This window comes from Parambassis ranga, chromosome 1 (genome assembly GCF_900634625.1).
Source record: "Parambassis ranga chromosome 1, fParRan2.1, whole genome shotgun sequence".
In the NCBI taxonomy this organism is placed as follows: Eukaryota; Metazoa; Chordata; class Actinopteri; family Ambassidae; genus Parambassis; species Parambassis ranga.
Genome location: NC_041022.1, coordinates 15,374,089 through 15,393,796, shown reverse-complemented (window position 1 = coordinate 15,393,796; position 19,708 = coordinate 15,374,089). Strand labels below are relative to the sequence as shown.

Here is a 19,708-nt window from a genome sequence, read left to right as displayed (position 1 = left end):
GCTCTGAATTGAAGTCTGTAACCCTTCTGAACGGTTCTCAACACCCATTCTGACCGTGTGCAGGCCGCCCAATTCTCTGTGTGCAGAGAAAGCGGGCTGACCGGCAACTCTGTCATATGTGGTACGTTGGCGCCCTCTTGAGGTCGAGGTGCGTAACACCCAACGCCCATCCGCCCCGGTGACTCCTGCCTGCTGCATGGAGGTGCCCGGGCGGACCGCGTCACAGCCGCGGGGATGTTGGTCCCCGCGGGCTGTGTTATAGCAGAGAAGATAGTTGTGTGTCTTAACATATCTTTTTTCTGCATTTTTTTTTTTTTTCATAGTCATAGTCAACAGCGCCCTCGGCTCTCTGCCTGGATGCGCATTGGACTGTTTTATTACAGAGTGCAAGACAGAAGTGCTTGTGCAACACTGAGAATGCTGTCTGTGTTTGTTGGGCACTCGAACATGAACACCGGCCCAAGTGCTGCACTCTATGCGGGCAACGTCCCGCAGAACCCGCTCTGGAACTGAGCTGGAGAAGGGCAGGGCGACCCGTTGGGGGGGCAGCCTGGGTCGGCCCTCCACCTGGGGAGAAGCGGTCAGGCCTGCCGCTTCCTCTTCCTCACCGTCGCGGTAGCGGGTTGAGGTGGTGGAGCGGCTTGCCGAGCATGGGGAGACTGCTTCCTAGCCCATGGGTTGCCGGCGCTTTTAGGGGCTGGAGGGGCTGCCTGCGTCTTGGACACCTTGGGGATCCGATAAGCAGGAGCCGGGTGAGAGACAGCCTGAGCATATGACTGACGCGAAGTGCCGGGAGTAACCGGTGGAGCCCTCCTCGGCAGGCAAAGTTTCAGCGCCTCATCATCTCTCTTTTTCTCCTCACATCTCTTCTGCATGGAGGCAACAGCCGAGCCGAAGAGCCCATGAGGGACGACCGGAGTGTCGAGGAGCTCCTCTTTCTCCTTAGTCGTGAGGTTGGTGAGCCCCAGCCAACGCGCTTTCTCTTGCAGGACCATAAGACCCATGGCTCTTCCCGTGGCTTGGATAGCCACCTTGTGGAGGCGAAGGACGTGGTCCGTAATGACGCAGATTTCTTCCCACAGGGAGTTATCTGGTTTAGCCGTCATGTCCTCCTCTAATTCCGCCTGGTAGGCCGTCAGGATAGAGGGGGCGTTGAGAGCTCTGGTCGACAGAGCCGCCGCCTTATAACACTTGTCAGTGAGGCTGGACTGAAAGCGGTCTGTCTTGGAGGGAAAAGATGAAACCGAGGAGGACAGGGACGTCTTCGGGTGAAGGTGTGTCGCTACCAGCGGCTCAATGGGAGGTATTTGGCGGATGCCGTTAGCCTCCATCCCCTCGCAATCCAACAGGGAGCTCCCCGAGATGGGGTGTTTCTCGCTGTATGGTTTAGCTTTCCACGTAGCCGCTATCTCATCAAGCAGCTCTGGGAAAATTGGCAGCACTTGTTTCCCCGTCTTCTTTGCTTTGGGCAGCTTCTTGCCATCAAAGCGAGACCTGACTTCTTCGGCTTGAACCGTGGGCCACGGGATGTTGAGCCTTACAGCGGCACGTTTGCACATGTCCTGCATGTCGAGATCCAGGGGAGAAAGCGCCGAAGGGATTTCTCCCATCGCGACGCCCGGCTTTGCAGCCCCGCCGGTGACGCTGAAGTTAGTTTCTTCTTCGTCACCGTCTGATAACAGGAGCTCGGAGTCGGCAGACTCTCCCTCCTCGTCATCAGCGTCTCGTCTCGGGTCGACACGGATAAGGCTCTCCCATCCCTCCTCTGACGGGAAACAGGAGTCTGCAGTCTGGGGAACTGCGTCTGCCCAACTCAGCCCGGGCGGCAGCGCTTCAGCCGCTCCACCCGACATATCCACCCCGCCTTGCGGCGAGGCTGTCTCCGACAGCAGTGGGTCACCGCCGGACAAACTAGCCTGGCGAGCTAGCCGTCGGCGGAGCAACTTGCGTGGGAAAGCAGCGCAGTGGATACAATCGTCCGTGGAGGACATAGCCGCCTGCGCGTGAGGTACGCCCAGACATGATGGACACACGGGGTGAGTGTCCCAGCTAGACATTTTATTGCCGCAGGGGCAAAGCTTTGGGCTTTTCCCGACTTCAGCGGGGTTGTTAGCCGTGGCCATGACTAGCATAGGGTTCAAGGGCGCTAGCGTTAGCTTGTGCAGCTACTGGTTGTGTTCAGGGAAATATGGCTATTTTCCTGGCTAGCCTGTGATGAGGTATCGCTACCTGCTGTGGGTATTATTAGCGTGAGCTGTATAGTGGTATTGCTACCTACAGACGATGCTAACGCACCCGCTGTTAGCAGAAGTATCGCTACTTCGGCTGTGACAAGTATTGCTACTTGAGGCAAGAGTATTTCTACTTTCACCAATGATAGCGTGGAATAGTATTTCTACTATTCTTCAGCTGTGAAGCAACCGTGTCGTGTGGGACCAAGCGCCCGGTGACCGAGTTTTTCACTCGAATCAGTGGGCAGTTTAGCTAGGCACCCAGTAACACAGTTGTCATCAGGCTTCTGTGAGAAGCGAGAAGAGGTGTTTGAATTAGTGATGTGTTGCTCGTGAACGATTCGTTCGATATGAACGAATCTTTTATATGAATCGGGGTAACGAGTCCCCTCAGTGAGTGATTCGTTCTTTCGCTACATGGCAGGCAGCCGCATAAAGCTCAGTTGGCAGGACAGGAAACAGATATGATTCGTTCCTGAGTCGCGGTAGCCCCCGGATCTTCGTTCTGTTGTCACGTGACGGCCAAGCCACTCAGGCTGTGTGCCAATTGGCCAGCAGCAAATGATCAGCAAAGGAACTTGCGACTCGTTCACAGATCGTTCATACGAATCGTTCATACGAATCGTTCCGGATTGCTCATTTGTCACGCGAGAGCTGAAGCTCAGCTGCGGGGCTGTGGACTCAGAAACAAACAAGGAAATGAATGTCTGATATCTGACGCTCCTCAATTTGTCACGTGACACCAGGCAAACGCTATGTATTCATGAAATTATAATTAATGGTCTTTGCTTGTTGTTGATGTGTAGTGTTATTGTGTATATAATGTAAAGTGTGTTTGTAAATAAATGCTTTCTAAAATGACATCATGTTTTGTGTTATACTCTGCCATTAAATAATAAATATAATAGTACATTATCCAGTCATGAAATCATATGTAACCAAGGCTGCTCAGGCTGCACGGATCAGAGCTGTAGATTCGTTCTCCTCCTCGTTCTCGTTCATCGTTCATTTGTCACGTGACAAGCTCCACAGGCTGCACAGATTCGTTCTCGTTCACAGCTCATGTGTGTGTGAAGCAGTACACTCTCGTTCATTTGTCACGTGACAGCTACCTAGTCACTGTGGCACTGTTAAACAACACTGGCAGGGAGGATGCAGGACAGAAGTCACTGTACCGTGGTGTGTATTTGCCCTCTTATGTTTTCACATGCTTTGAATTGCTTGTGGTAGTTATACTTATTATACTTTGTCCCATATCAATGCGCGGCACTATACTACAGAGGGACACGGCGCCACCGGCTGTAAAAATGAACGAAATGAACGAAATGACTCACAATAAGATTCGTTCACGTGAGGGTTCGAGAGTAACTGATTTGAGTCAGTAAGAAGAGTCGAACCTCCCAACACTAGTTTGAATGGCGACTGAAGCCATGTCAGCCTATTATATAGGAGGAGGGCGGTCCCTCCTGACATAGACGTCACTGATACCAGCCCCAAGGGCTGGTGTAGTGTAATTAAAGCTTCTGTCGGGATCACGCAGGGGGCGTTCTCCCATAGTGAGACACGAAACGAATGCTATGAAAGAGAACTTTGATTTTAATTAGCTCTCAGTAAGCCACAAGCACAGAATGCAAGAATACTGCAGTTACACATATACCCTGCATTGGTCAATTAAACGACTAAGAAGGATTATTTTAATGTAAAATAACCCAATTCATGTCTGACAAAGGGGGTGCTCCTGAATCTTCTCTCAGTTTGGTTGCCATGTTTTAGATTGTTGACACTTCTAAAAAACTGACCATGTGTTAGAAAGACTTTCAGCCAGGTGAAAAGAGCTTTGTTGGCAGTGGACGCTGGGCGCTAGTATTATCCTGCCAAATTCCATAAAAATGATCTAGAAACACTGCTGAGAATTAGGTCCATCACTGTTACCTCTGCCTGTTAGTGAAGGAAAGAATGTATGTGAAAAAATGTATGGAGATTATTCATTGGACAGTTTTTAGACCTCTACAGTTGCCAGGCAACAAGTGGAGACTCCAGGAAGTCTGCAGTTTTTCAAGAAATAGTCCAGCACATGCCGTCTTCCCACAAAACTGCAGTACAAACAAATGTCAAACAATGCAACAAGCGTGCCATTTGCTGACAGGGCAGTTTCACAGCTGGACAACCTCTGGTCGCTACAGTCTTAAATTTAATACACAAAGTGATATCTTCACCATTAAACCAATTACCAGAGAGTGAGAGAGTGAATTTCCAAAAATGTCAAAGAGTTGTTTTAAGCTGTGTGCAGCAAGCTTCTCTTGCTGCTGATGTCACCTTAGTTGGTGGTTTCCCTGCCAGGGGACAATGCTCACCTCAGCAGTCCCCTGTGTTGCTGTCTCACATGGTCCTTAAACAAATGACCAGCAGCTTGCACATCAACACGTCCTGCTGAGTGGATGGAAAAATGCTGGGAAGCATCATCAACAATAATGGACAGCAGTGTGTGTATTAAGGTCAGAGGTCAATGAGAAACATTAGCTGATGTCCACATGTAATAGTCTCCAACCACGATACAACACTGGAGTCCATTTTTGACGCATACATCGGACTCTCCCTGTGGGCTGTTGCTATGGTGATTTTAACACCTGTGCCCTGGCAGTACAGTGCAGCGATCAGCTGCCAGATTCCACAGTGAGAGCTTATCTAATGAATGGCATTCACTCTCCAGCTATGTCAACCCTTTGATAAGCTGCCACAGCTCAATAGGAGTGCATACCATAGAGGCACTTTCTTTACTGTGTCTTGTTGCCAGGTTTTTAAGAGCATAAAGTGGCCATGAAATGAAGTAATAGATACTGAGTGGTTCATTTTAAATCATACTGTCTGAATTGAGGACATGCAGAAGTGTCATATAAGTGTCTTATTTATTATTGTGGATGTGTAACTGGGTTCAGTGGATGGAGTGTATATTTGCGGTGGTAAATACTACGCTCTGGCTATTTTAAATCTTGCCCTCCTCCACTGTTGTGTCTTTTTTTTGTCATCTTCCCACCTTAAAGCTAAAGTGCTAAAGTGATTGATCATGTGCTTCTCCGGACCACCAGTTCATCCACTAGCCATGTTGAACAGAAACACACACACACACACCCACACCCACACCCTACTGTGTTAAACCCCAATCTCCCCTAGAGGTTCCATCTGCCCACAATCTTTAGCCATGCTGCACCCCCCCCTCACTCAAGAGTGTGCATGTGCATGTGCATGTGCATGTGCATGTGCATGTGCATGTACATATACATACATATGGCTGCCAGTGTGTGTGGGTGCACTTCTCTGCAGTTAGTGGGTGGGATAATGAGTGGATATTTTACTCCTTTGTCTTCCTACTTGTCCTCCTACAGTACCAGAGGAATAATCTCTGTGTGTGTGTGGGCACAGCTTAGTGTAGTTTAAAAGTAACTCCTGTTTTCGTCTCCAAGGGTGGGAGGTGGGTGTGAAACAAAAAGTGCTCAGAGCTGCAGAGAAAATGACGATCACAGTGTGAGACAGAATGGAAAGAAGCAAGACAAATCACCCTGCGGCACAAACTCTGAACTGTTTGGCCTCCCTGTCTAGACTCCGCATTGACTCTGCAGTATTTTGGATGTCAGAGTGTTTTGACCTCAGCATGTTGTTGAACTCTTGTGTCTGTCTCAGTCACACAGTCTCTAACCTCTCACAAACTTCTCGCAGACCTTTATTTGAATTTATTGGTCTTTTTCTTTCAGCTGAGGCAGCAGAGTTTGGTTTCATCTAAAGCTACAGCTGCGAAGCTTGGTGTGAATACCTGCTATTGTTCATTCACAGTTACGATCATAGTGTATGGTTCATAGTTCAGTAATGTGACTGAAATCTACATACTGGTGAAGAAAACACTCCTGTGAAGCACTACAGAATATTGTTTTTGTTTGGCTAGTTTAGTTTCATTTTCACTCACTGCTTACTTTCATTCTGCTGCAGTGTTTTTTCTCACTTTCAGTCAGTAGGCCCTCTTACAGCATTAACCACTGAACACTGTATTTTAGGTTGTGGTGGGGCTCAATAGACACTCTGCAGGTGTACGAATCAATTACAAAAAATTGAAAAAAAAAACATGGAGACTTTAACGTGTTGTGTATGTTTCTGCTTTTTCCTCCTCCTCCTCCAGATAACCTGCCTGCAGGACTTCTTTGGGGACGATGATGTCTTCATAGCATGTGGACCAGAGAAGTATCGCTATGCTCAGGACGACTTTTTGTTGGATCACAGTGGTAAGGCTCCCACAGCCTTTATGACTGGTAGGCCTGACTAAACTTAACTGTCTTAACATCTGTCTTTGTGTGTATTAGTAGTAGTTTTCATCCCCACCCTTTAATTCTTTTGCAACTGGTTGCAACTCTCTTTTCCTTTATGTGGGTGTAAACACTTTTTTTATGATTCCATAAACAATTTGACCCAAATTATTGAAAATTTTATAGTGTAAATATGAGTAAAAACATGGAAAAGAGGTTGCATTCTTGTTGATATTTTGTCTAATTGTGTTCATGTTCTCACCTACAATATACATATTGCATGTCACACACACACACACACACACGCAGCCTCTGTCTGGTATCACCTCTTGGTGTTATATGGAGAAAACCCACTAAAAGTTTGATGCAGGATGTGACCTCATTAACCAGCAGATCCACTCGCTGTCACAGGCACACATAGCTGCAGCATGGCCTCATGGGAAGGAAACAGAGGTTATTTTAGTTACTGCATCCTGCTTAATTTTTTGGTTGTTTAGTCAGGTTTGCTAACAACAGGAGGGTGTATCCTCACACACACCTCACACTGTGTTGATGACAGGCGGGTGAGTGATAACGGTGGCTTACTAAAGATGACTGATGGCGTGCGGTTGCATTCAGACATAGTTTGGATCTTTCGTCCCACTTACACCACTGTGCTCCACTTTTAAGAATGAGGTCTTTGGAAGAACAAAAGAGGCACACTGTACTCTGCTGAAGGTACAGAACCCACTCTGCCTCCTACTAAATAGGTTCAGGGTTTAGGAAAGTGAAAAAATTAACTTTACAAATATTCTAAGAGGTAGATTAGGAACTGTTTTTGTAATAAAGTTTAGTCTTTGGTTTATGTTTATCCACAGTTATATCATTCAGATTTTTTTATCAGCCACCAGCCAACAATTAACACTGACTAATGCTTAGTGGGTCCCAAAAAACAATAATAAATAATCATTGTGGTGTCGTTCTGTCATTAGTGCTGCTTTAATCAGTCAGTGCTGGTAACATGGGAACACAGTAGAAATGTGCTGTAGATGGGTTTTCATCACATGTGTCATTACATCACATGTGTCATTACATCAAACAACTCATTCTCTCATTAACACAACCCTGATATGTTTTTTTTTAAACAAGCTATTACACCCTTAGTCACAAAATATAATTTACTCTGAATCAGAAACACAAGGTTAAAATGTTAATGTAGCGGTTTAATTATTTATTTATTCTCCTGGGGTTTGTGATTGTTGTTTGACTGGAGAATGTTTGCTGTGTTCCTCTGCAGCCTCTCTGTTCTCATGAACAAATGTGACCAACATTTATAAAATCAGCACTTATCACAGCACGCTGATGGTGCCACACAAAGTGCTGCGTAGTGTGACAAGTGAAAAGTAAGAAAAAAGAAACGCTGATCCTGGTTGTGTTGTTATCTCCTCAGAATGCAGAGTGCTGAAATCATCATACAGCCGCTCTGCCACTCCAAAAAGGACAGCTAAGAGTCCTGGACCTTCACGCCGCAGCAAGTCTCCTGGTGCAGGCAAGACACTCACTATGCACACTCACTTACCATGCAAGAGGGCAAACTGAACAGTCAAGACATGCAAATTATTAAATTTTAGTACGTGTGAAAAATATTAAGAGAAATAAACAGTAGTCCCATTTATCTAACGGCGTAGCTGCGCTGCAGGTACCTCCATGTTGACATGAGGTCATTTACAGCTCCTGCCTCAACAACTGGATGGAAATATTTGTGCTTTTTTAAGATGTCATGACATTATGCTGAGTAATCCGTGTTCTGCAAGCTACTACTGCAGGTTTAAAAATGAGTTTTGGAGTGGTACCGGTCAAGGAAGTAATTTTTATTTTCTTAAGTACTTTCTTTTTTTACTACAGCAAGGCGACCTGTCCACTACTCCACCAGTCAGTCCCCAATCAAGTCTCCAGGTGAGGCTAGAGAAGTTGCTTTTTAGTGGTTTAGCTAGTGTTTTTAAGATAATTTTTTAAGATAATAAATTGGATAAAATACATTATGTATGCACAATGATTTATTTCTATGTCTTCATAAACAGCCATGAGAGTTAAGTACAGAGCTGACTTTGTGACTTTTAGTCCCAACCTGAGATGAGGCCAGTTCCAAAGGATCAAAAACTGCAGTTCCTTGAGTGGCCACAAGAGTGTGGGCCCCATAGTGAGCCAATCCTTTTAGACCTCCATGTTAAAGTTTGTAACACAGTTATTATTATTACAAACATGACAGCAGAAATGAAGTGTTTGCACAACTTCCTAGTTTCTCAGTTTGAATTTGGAGTATGTAGAACAAACATCCAGGTTAGGTTGTGTTAACTTACAGTTAGCACCAGGAGTGACTGCACCTTGTTCCATATCTTTTGACCTTCTTTCTGCCCCCCTGCTTAGACTCGGCCATGAAGCTGCACTGTTCAGTACACTAATATTATCAGCCAGCTGCTGCACAATCCCCTAGTTTAAAGACATGAACTGATTACATGTTGATACTGTATGAGATGTGTTTTAGAAGGCCAAACAAAAGTGTCTGTACATGAGAAAACACAGCTAAGATATGGGAATGAAAATCTTCTCAGATATATTAGGAATAAAGACATGAGGTGTTGTTTGTCAGCTGTGCAGACAACTGGAATACCTAAAACAGAGTTTGTTCTGTAGTTTATGTGTTGAACACACAAGACACACAGCAGTCCTCAGTATGTTAACTAAATTCAGCTCTAACAGGACAGTTACTTTCATCACATGCCTCAGAAGATAAAATATGCTTTAACGCTTTGGGATAATTCAGTTCTTTTTTCTTTTAGAAGGAAAGTTTGACTTCATAATAAGACTAAGTTACAGCTCGGTGTAAAGACGCAGCCTGTGGGCAGTGTGAAATGATTTTCCTCAGCTCCAGATGAAGAACTTTGAGTTAAAGTTTGACGCATTGTGTCTCTGTATTAGTGGCAGAAACCCAGAGAGAGGCCGAGATGGTCTGTTCTGTAGAGAATGAATCACTCAGATACAGTGGACACTCTCCTCCCTGTGTGACCAGTCTCAATAAGCTGTTATAAGTTAAACCATTCCTGTTTATATTATGCCAACTGCACTGACTTGCACTATACATCTTTTGCACTCTTACTGCATTGTGCCTTCATTATGTGCCTTGTATTTTGTGTGTGCCTCATTGTAGGTACATTTTTTACACTTTATATTTATCTTTAGTTTTTAGTTACATGTTATATGTTGCGGAGTGAAGAGTAACGCAACTTCGATTCTCTGTATGTTCAGCACATATAGCAGAGTTGACAATAAAGCTGACTTGACTTGACTTGACTGTGTGTCCTTAGACACTTGTACAGTGTGTGCAAAGAGAGTTGTGTAAATGTAAAGGGGTATTCACAACAACCTCACATTTCATAAAACAAAATATTTATTAGGACATCCTGAAGTGGCTTAGAATAAGACAGAAAGACAGAACCTATTCTACCTGTGACATATTTCAGAGTTTTAATCTTATCGTTTGTTTACTTATTTTTTCCTGTATTATGTTTTTTTTTCAGGGAGTACTGTGGCACAACAGTGTTAAGTGGTTTTCAGTCAGGCTTTTATATGCAAAACAAAATGCAAACCAGCAGCTTTAAAGGACCAATATGTAGAAATTAGTTGCAGTTTGAAAATCAATCACATTTTTAAAGTGAAATTAATTCAGTTATTTTGTGCATTTTTTAAGCCAATTGAAAATAAGTTGAAGACGAGACAGGCGACTGATGATCTGTGACCGTGATCTATAAGACTAAAAGTGCTTCTTGTACCAGGCTGTAAACAGGTTTATGTCTGCTGTAAAGTTTGACTTTTTAACATTGAGGTCTATTTGTTTTTGGAGCCTCAAGTGGCCACTGAAGGAACAACAGCCACATACTGTATCTGACTACAGTGTAGCACACTATTCCAGCATATAATGTTAATGTGGTTTGGTAGCACTGGCATATTTATTCAGTATTGTGTTTAATCATCAGGCTGACTGCTCCTGTATTTTGTTGTGTGTACAGTAAATGGTATCTCAAGTAGCCAAATCTCCACTCCAAAGTCCGCCAAGTCCTCCACCACCCCATCTCCCACCAGTCCCCGACCCATCTCCAGCTTTAAGGTAAGACAGTGAGCAGTGTGTGCGTGTGTGTGTGGAACAGTGTGTATCCATTTATTTCAGTGCAGGTCTGTCACCCCACTTTTCAAGTCAAGTCTCATTAATGATGTTATTTTAAAGGAGGGGATCTGGTAAGACTACACGCCCTACTTAGCACACACTGATATAAATCTGTGTCAAGTGAACACGTTGCTGGCTGACAGTCATGTATGAGCTACAGCCTGGGTGGAGTATTTTTGGTATAAATCTGATTTATTGATGGATTTCCCTGTAAGCTGTGTGTTAGTGCTGAACTACAGTTTCTGAATGATGCAGCCAGCTGGCAGGCCTTCTCGCCCCACTCCTCTGTAAGCTCCGTCACAGGCTTATCCATCCACATGCATTTGGCCTCATATTAGATTTTTATGATTTACCGAAGAAACTCGCTGGTTGAGTTTTTTTCTTTTTTTAAAAAACACTGAATGAGGAAGCACAAGAATGTTAATGACATAAAATCCTGGCTCTCTCGCTCGCTCATCCTCACTGTGATGGTGGTCAGGTGAAGTCATTTATCACTGGGGAAAGCTTTTTTATGTATATAGCTATAAAAGGGACCTTGAACCTGTCCCACCTTCTACATTGGTCCAGAAAGATACTTTTTGAGACTAAATAATGCATCCTCACTGTAAGGTAAAAGAACACTGTGGTGCAGTGGGGTAGAGAGCCAGCACTGGACATGACGGAGAAGATCACTTGTGTGATTTTAAAGTAAGATGTGTGTAAGATGCTGGAAATGCCCCTGCTGTGCTCTGCAGAAGTGACGCTCAAATGAATGATTCATAATGGTTTTATGTGTAGTGATAAGTAGAGGTGGAGGAGATCTGTTCCAGTACCTCTGACACCTTATACCTTTGTGAAGGGCAAGCTCTTTTTAGACCAATAGTATTCCAGTTTCATAAACCTAATAGTAAGAAATAGTAAATCCAAATGTAGATACAGGTCTTTAATTTGTTTAAAGGACATACAATTGTGTTGATTTCTGAATAATTTGATTTATGTTTGTGTGATTCAAAGCATATTTACTGCAAGAAAATGAACATTTCATCCATGTGCAGCTGTTAATGAGGGTTTGTTTATTTTGCCAGATCCCTCTGTCGCCTCAAGTCTCCTCCCCAAATGTAAACGGTTCATTGAACAATCATCATCAGGAGCAAACTAACAGACTGAGCCCAGAAGGTACTTTTCTGTCAGCATGTCATCTCTTTGATTAGTTTTTATGAACCCGTTGGACCTGTCTGTAATGTTCTGTCTCTCCTCTACAGTCAACGGGAACCAGTACACCCCTGCCTCAAGCATCTTGGAAAAATACAAGGTCGGCAAGGTCATCGGAGATGGAAACTTCGCTGTGGTCAAGGAGTGTGTGGAGAGGTGGGTGAAACCTGTCAGTCTGCAGTGAAACCACAGAATTGCCCCTTGTTACACCACTTTAATAAAATATTCATCACATGTGGTCACTGCCCGATCGGGGAGTTTAAGTCCTGATGACAGGCATTGTGGAGACAAATATATCCCAGGGATTAAACCCAGCAGTGATTTCACTTCATTAGCCTTTTAATCTCTGAGTCAACACAGCGCTCAGGCAGAGGAGATGATGATAAGGACAAGAAGCCTGTCAACTGTGTGCGCTCCTATCGGATTCACCTTCCTGTAAAGTACTTCGATGTGAAGTGTGTTGTGATCAGAAGAGTTTTGTTTGCATTCAAAAACACAAAGTGTCTACAGCAATACTGAAAGGATCTCTGAAAATATAGGATTTAACAGCACAAAGCAGTGCCTGTAATTCCTTCTCCTTGTTCAATAATCCTCAGGGAAAGGGTCATGTGATAGCAGCATGGTGAATCAGGGAAAAACATAGTGACCCAGGAAGTAATGAGGAAGTAACCAGGAAGTGAACACCTATTAACACCTATTAACACCACAGAGCCAGTGTAGTGCCTCCTCAGCATAAGGTGTGCTGTCCTGTCAATCATTGTACACTGTGACCGTCTCCACTGCTGGATCAGGGGGACAACAACATGCGCTGCCACCCCACCTCTTTCTCCCTCAGCCTTGAGCTGTGTGAGCTGTGCTCAGATTTGTGTTTAAACATGTCATCAGTTGTGCCCATCAGTGTGCTCATCTGCATTTTTATAGCACTCATCTTCCTACTCAAAGGTGCTCAACGTGCTTTACACTGCTTCACATTCACCCTTTCTGCCACACAAGCACACACACATTCACACACCAATAGTGTAAGCACTGGGACCAACTTTAAGTTAAGGCATGCAGGTAGGCACTACCACAGCCGCCCCGTGTCTATTTACACTGACCACGGCTGTCTTTTGTGCAGTGCTGTATCTCAGCCCTAGAAGCAGCCCCAACCCTTTTAAAGTCCTGTTTTTGCCGACCTTCAGAGGTTTCATTTCACTCAGGCTATGGTTATTGATGTTGGGTGGGGTCACATTTGTGAAAGGTTTTCTCACAGTAAGGAAAGGAATCTCTGCTGTTAGGTTATAGTTGAAGTATGTGTGCTCAGGTTCTGTCTGTATCTCCTCTGTGTCTCTGTAAAAAACTTAGGATACCTTCCCAATAACTGGCAGTGCTCCTGCACTCTGTAACTGAGGCTATCCAGTGAGCACTTGCTTTAAATTACATAGTTGCAGTGTCAGTGCTGTGTTTTTATTGTTTTCACTAATTGCACTGTTTCTGTTCAGGTCCACGGGGAAGGAGTTTGCTCTGAAGATCATCGACAAAGCCAAGTGCTGCGGAAAGGTGTTTCTTCAATTCTCATCTCTGTTTTAACACACACACACACACACACATATTAACAGCCACATATAGCACAGTATCACCTGTGTGTCTCTGAGCCTCGCAATGTTTTATTCATCCCCTGATTCAAATCATCGTCACACTTTAACACACACCTTTGATATTAATTCATATTTATAATGTTTCCAGGAGCACCTCATAGAGAATGAGGTTGCTGTGCTGCGGAGGGTCAAACACCCAAACATCATCATGCTGATCGAGGAGCTGGACGCTCCGTCTGAGCTCTGTCTGGTTATGGAGCTCGTCAAGGTGAAGTAGGAAACTAAGTGGAGGCCTATGTCACTTCGGACTCCTCATTTCAACAACAGCAGTGTTGGTGTTTTCACAGGGAGGAGACCTGTTCGATTCTATCACCTCCTCGGCCAAATACACAGAAAGGGACGCCAGCATCATGGTCTACAACCTGGCTGGAGCTCTGAAGTACCTGCACAGCATGAACATCGTCCACAGAGACATTAAACCAGAGAACCTGCTGGTACACATCTACACGTCACACACATGGTGTTCTCGTACACATAGCCCTGCTGCATGGGTCTCAACTGAGCGTTCCCTTTCAGGTGTTTGAGTACCCCGATGGCACCAAGTCTTTGAAACTTGGAGACTTTGGCCTAGCCACAATAGTAGAGGGACCTTTGTATACGGTGTGTGGCACTCCTACATATGTGGCTCCAGAGATCATCGCAGAGTCGGGGTAAGCTGGGTGACAGAATGTGGAGCTTTGAATGTGATGACAGCGATAAATTATCTGGGTTTGTTTCCTGTGTCCTCCTCCCCACAGTTATGGTCTGAAGGTGGATATCTGGGCTGCAGGCGTCATCACCTACATCCTTCTGTGTGGCTTCCCTCCATTTAGAAGGTAATGTTCATAATGTTTGCTAAGGCTCATAACTAGGTCTGTAAGCAGCAATATACAATACAGCAAAGGTCACTCTGACCTCACATATGGCCCATTCATTTAAATGCAATATAGCCGGAATCCGACTGTATTTAGTGTTTCCTGATATTTGTGTGTTCATCTCTCTGTACAGTGAGAATAACCGTCAGGAGGAACTCTTTGATCAGATCCTTCTTGGACGTTTGGACTTTCCCGGTCCATACTGGGACAACATCACTGACTCAGCTAAGGTTGGGACACAACACACGGCTTTCAAACATGTTAATGTTCCTGGAATATCACAATATATGCTAATCCTGAACGAGCTTAAACATACACCACATTAATGACTACTGTCAGCTGAATGGCACAGACACCCCTCCAGCCCTCTAAATTAATGTCATGTATTAAGGTGACAGTCCACACTCAGCATGCAACACCTAACTGCTAATTAACTTCTGTTAGAGCGGCCTGTCACTGAAGAGAAGAGCACAGTTATTGTCTCCACAGCTTGGCACAGTGTGGTGTGTGTGAGGTGTAAATTTAACGTGTACTTAAAGGACAGGAGGCGTGTGCTGCAGAAGGATTTTATACACAACAGCTTTTAGTGCACTATAATGCACACAGAATTGTTCTTTTATGAATCTTTTGTTTGTGTGTCCCCCTCATGTATGTGTTACGTAAAGGGATTAAGCCGCTCTGATCAGTGTTTTATTGAACAATAACACACAAAAAATATAACAAGAGTGATCAATGGACTGCAGATGTCCTCACTGCAGCTGTTAGATAAAACCTTAGAAACCAAACACATCATCCATTGGCTGTCAGAAGAATCTCAGTTGCATTGCAGAGTCTGAATAATAATGCAATGATAATATGTGAAGGAACAAAACAGGCCCCACCTGTCTGTCAAAGTGTCCACACCTTTAATACTGTAATTAGTTTAATGTAATGTGTGTGTTTGATTGGGTTTAATTACAGGAGCTGATTGCAAAGATGCTGCAGGTCAACGTTGAGGCTCGATACACGGCACAGGACGTCCTCTCACACCCATGGGTCACGGTACTCTATCTCTACACTCTGATTGTGTGTATTTGATGTGTAAACACAATCCTAAAGACTGTTATGTGAAAGTGCATCGTGTGTGTGTGTGTAGGATGATGCAATCATAGAGAACAACATGAAGGTGGAGGTGACAGGTAAACTGAAGACGCACTTTAACACTGCGCCAAAGCACCACAGCACCACAGCGGGGGTGTCGGTCATCATGGTAAGCACAACAAAGCGTCAACAAGCTGTGATTTTAATATTTTAGTTTCTACTGCCCTGCTGAAGATAACACATCGGTGACCTCCATCTTCAATCTGCAGTATTTTAGTATTTTTGACATGGGTTTAGCTGCAGCAGTCTGAACATGTCAGGATCGTTTCCAAACATTTACTGTACGACGGCCGGTGACCTAAATACAAAAGATTCACTAAAGACGAGTTCAAAACAACTCGCGCAGCTGTAAACATGTCAGACAGGATGTACGAGCATCTTTCCATCCTTTCAGTTTCAAGCCTCACTTGCATCATTTCCTGTTGTATAGTTTGACTTCCTGTCCTCATCCCATCAGGTCACGCCACCCGCCCACTCTGCAATCTGTCTGGAGTGAATGAAAGGGGGCCGAGCCAAGGTTTCTTTTAATAAGACGTGTGATGTTCTTCTGTAAATCTCATTTGACAGCTCGAGATGTAAACGTGCCGGCCCTGGCCTCGGCTTCTCCTCCTCCTCCTCCTCTTCCTCTTCTCCATCCTCTTCCTCCTCCCTCATCCTCACCCCTCCCTCACACCTGACCCAGGACCACAGGGGACGCCTGGAGCTGAGAGCTGGGTACACACGTCATACCCCTTTCTCCTCTTAACTTCCTCTCCAGTCATCGCCCTCTTCCTCCATCCAACTCCCACCACTTCTCACCCTCCCTCTCCCTTTACTTCCTGATTCTTCTCAGGCCCCCCTGCTCCTCTTTCCTCAGCTGCAGTAACTCTAACCATCACTCTGTTCCTCCACTTCATTTCTTATTGATCATGGACTTATATGGAATATATCAAGTGTCTGTTCATCATAGGAGAGCATGTTTACACTGTTAATGTAATCTGGTGGCAGACTGGTGTGATTTGCCCCCCTCTCTGTGTTTTTATAAACGCCTAATAAATGAAACATGGATCTAAAAATCTGGGTGTGATCCTCTGGCGCCATCTTGTGGAGAAGATTAAAAACTGTGCTAAATTTGCAGAGAGGGACGCAAAGCAGCTTTTATTGCCTTGGATTTAAGATTTCCCTGCACAAATTAAAGAATAATTTCACTACAGTACTAATGTCTAAAAATCCAACCAGACGGCTTTAAAGTATGTTTACTGAAACATCTGTGTTTGACTGTCATAGAAAGTCTTTTTGTTCCAGCTCAGTTCTCTGAAATAAACAAACAAACAAGAAAACATTTATTTAAATATTTAAAATAGCACTGAGCTGGAACAAGGACTCTCCACTGGCCGCCATGCTTGTGTTGATTTTATTTTGTGAAGCTGTGAGTAAGACTAGTCTCTGTCCCTTTTTTGCTTCTCCCCTCTCCCTGCATTTCGTCCCTCTGACTTAGCTCCAAGGCAATGGTATGTACTAACACTTAACGCTACGCCTTGTCTCTTCTGCTGCTGCTGATTCTCAGCAAAGGGACAAATGAGGAATGGTTTTTTTTTTGTTTTTTTTTTACTTTTTTGTGTATTGTTTTTTTATATCATATCTGTTGAGTGAAACAGTAAATGTTCCCTTTCTCATTTGTCCTTTCTCTGCATTTAGTGTAGCACTTTTTGGTCTGATGTGCCTTCTTTGTGGGGTCAGTCTTTCTGTTAAATTATCTTTCAGTTATTTATGTCCATTTTCATTAGCTTGTTCATCCTGTGTGTTTTTCATAGAGATCATTAAACAGGGTCAGTAGTGAATGATTGTAGGTACAAACAGAAAACTCGCTGCAAGAGCTAAACTGTCAGGACAACAGTGATTGTTGGCCGAATTCAGGGTAGACTGACGTTTAGTGTGTCTCTTTTTGTGCTTCTGTAAAACTGATGGTGTGTGTGTGTGTCTGTTTTGTTAGAACACGGCTCTAGATAAGGAGATGCTTCAGCTCACCGCCCGTCGTGGTCTGGGCCCAGAAACAGTGCCACCGCTGGCTGGCAAGAAAGTCCCACCGGCTTCTCCAACCAAACAGGCACCACGTGCCAAAGAACCAAACTCAGGGGAGCCGGCTTCTCCAACCAACACTGCTTCTCCTGAGGCACCAAGTGCTGATGCTGCATCCACCTCTAGACCTCCTGACTCTCCACTCCCACACAACCTGTTAGCTGCTAACCTTGACCTGCCTCCCGTCACTCCTGTAAGTTCGCTCCAGTTCTCCCCGTCACCCTCTGCTGAAATGTTCCCCATCACCTCTCTGCCCATTTCCTTCCCTCCTGAAACATCCCCGTCAGCTGCTCCCTGCTCTGAGCCGACGTCTCCTTCTCCTCCTCCTGCTCTTTTCACTTGTACACCAGCCTCCGGTCCACCCCTGCCATCTCCTACCAAAGCCTCCCACAATGTTTCTGCTTCAAAACAAGTGTCCCTCTCCCCCGTCTCCCCCATCCAACCTGTTGTATTCTTTCCAACAAAACCAGAACCTTCCTCCCCCTCCTTCATCCATCCGACCCTGTTTCCCTCTCCTCCTTCCACACCTCCCAGATGCACAACCCCACCCTCTCCTGCTGGGTCTCCCTCTCCCAGCTTTCTCCCTACTAAAGAACTAGTGGAGAACATTTAATATTAAGCACCATCTGATCATCATCCAGTTTCACTCCCCCCCACTCTTTCCCCGAGTAGCTGTAAACTGAGCCAGTGACTGGTGTACATGTTCCTCTCATTCTTACCCCACTCATATAAGGAGTGTGTTGACACTACATGTTTTTATTTATTCATGGAGGATGTGGAGAATGAACTGATGACTCTTCTGAGTGGGTTCTCTTTTGAAGTTATGCATTACTGTATCACATTAATGTGAATTCCTTCATTTTAGCATCTTACTTTACCTTCCTGTGGACTCCTCTGTAAATACTCAGCACATCTCACTGTATGTCCATAACACAGCATATCACAACCTGCTAGACTAACGATATGTAGTGTAGCCACCCTGATGTTAACAGCTAATTTTACATTTTAAGTGTACACAGTGGGTGGACAAATTAATGGTGACATCCAAATAGCTTCAGATCTACTTCAATATGTCATCTGTATATGGATATATACAATCTGCAGTCCATATGGAGAAGAAAACGGCAAACAACACATCACGATTGTGAAGCAAATTCCAAAAAAAAGTGACGGTCAGACCTACTGAAACAAAAGTATGTGGACATAAACTACAAAAAGCATTTTTCCAATGTTTCCCCATCCACCTTCATAATATTTAAGGAGGGGAAGAAATTGTGAAAATGACCCCAAACAACTAGACTGTGGAGAATCACTAGATATAAATGAGAATGGAGTTCACCCATTGTATCTGTGTGTGTGTGTTATTTAGCGTCTACACTGTATTTGTACATAGCGTAAAGAACCTAAGCTGTCCACCTGAAACTTGAAGGTTTGTGTTTGCATATGTGTGTGAATCATAAACTGCTGTACAAAAAGAAAACAAGATCCAACAGACATCAAACCAAACTGCAGCAGCTTTGCTTTAACAGAAACATTCAAATACAACACGCTCACAGCTGAAGGACACATTGACCAGTGTATTATTTGCTGTATTTAACCTAGTCGTTTTGGGTCTGTTGGATTCACATGAACGAATGTGTGACGTTGATGCATTTGTACCTGATCACTGGCTAAAAGCTTGACGATGCCTTTATCAAAACCAGCTTGGCTAAAAATGATGTCCCACATTCTGCATCTTAAAGTCTAATTTAAAAAGTAGTTTGTTTTTCCCCATGTGTCATTAGTAGGGCTAAATCGTCCCCCATGAGTCTTTCCCCTCTTCAGGACTCTGCTGCATGAATGCTCTCCTATGTACACAGAGTCAAGTTGGAAATAGTTTCTCTTATGTAAATGTAGTCAAAGTACATTTTCATATGCTTTGTCATAGTGGTTTGTAAAGGAAAATTTGTATGAAACGATAGGTTTAAATGGCTCAAACAAATGTTTTTATTAGGCATAGAGCGGCTGCTTTTAATGTCCCACTATTTTGGAACAGTCCAGCAAAACATGCAATAAAGACTTCAAATCAAAATTGTTTGTGGTGATATGTGTGTGTGTGTCCACT

General features: G+C 44.3%; 1 protein-coding gene across 6 annotated transcripts in view; it reads left to right on the top strand.

Moving 5' to 3' along the window:
- The window catches only part of dclk2a (doublecortin-like kinase 2a), a 36,504-nt gene extending 16,856 nt beyond the window's left edge, over positions 1 to 19,648 (top strand). Inside the window, exons 3-17 of one of the 6 annotated variants that reach the window (XR_003670471.1) lie at positions 6,400 to 6,529; positions 7,953 to 8,051; positions 8,408 to 8,458; positions 10,570 to 10,667; positions 11,789 to 11,879; positions 11,966 to 12,071; positions 13,397 to 13,454; positions 13,641 to 13,760; positions 13,840 to 13,986; positions 14,069 to 14,202; positions 14,290 to 14,367; positions 14,540 to 14,636; positions 15,367 to 15,447; positions 15,542 to 16,260; positions 17,519 to 17,651. Coding sequence is in view for 5 of the 6 variants with exons in the window: in XM_028403081.1 (XP_028258882.1) it covers positions 6,400 to 6,529; positions 7,953 to 8,051; positions 8,408 to 8,458; positions 10,570 to 10,667; positions 11,789 to 11,879; positions 11,966 to 12,071; positions 13,397 to 13,454; positions 13,641 to 13,760; positions 13,840 to 13,986; positions 14,069 to 14,202; positions 14,290 to 14,367; positions 14,540 to 14,636; positions 15,367 to 15,447; positions 15,542 to 15,655; positions 17,519 to 18,217 (2,103 nt within the window). In the remaining variant the exon portion in view is untranslated. Of the gene's footprint in view, positions 1 to 6,399; positions 6,530 to 7,952; positions 8,052 to 8,407; positions 8,459 to 10,569; positions 10,668 to 11,788; positions 11,880 to 11,965; positions 12,072 to 13,396; positions 13,455 to 13,640; positions 13,761 to 13,839; positions 13,987 to 14,068; positions 14,203 to 14,289; positions 14,368 to 14,539; positions 14,637 to 15,366; positions 15,448 to 15,541 lie in introns of all 6 variants that reach the window. The other 5 variants (XM_028403089.1, XM_028403081.1, XM_028403117.1 and 2 more) reach the window with 5 other exon arrangements.
- Positions 19,649 to 19,708: the final 60 nt, after the last annotated feature.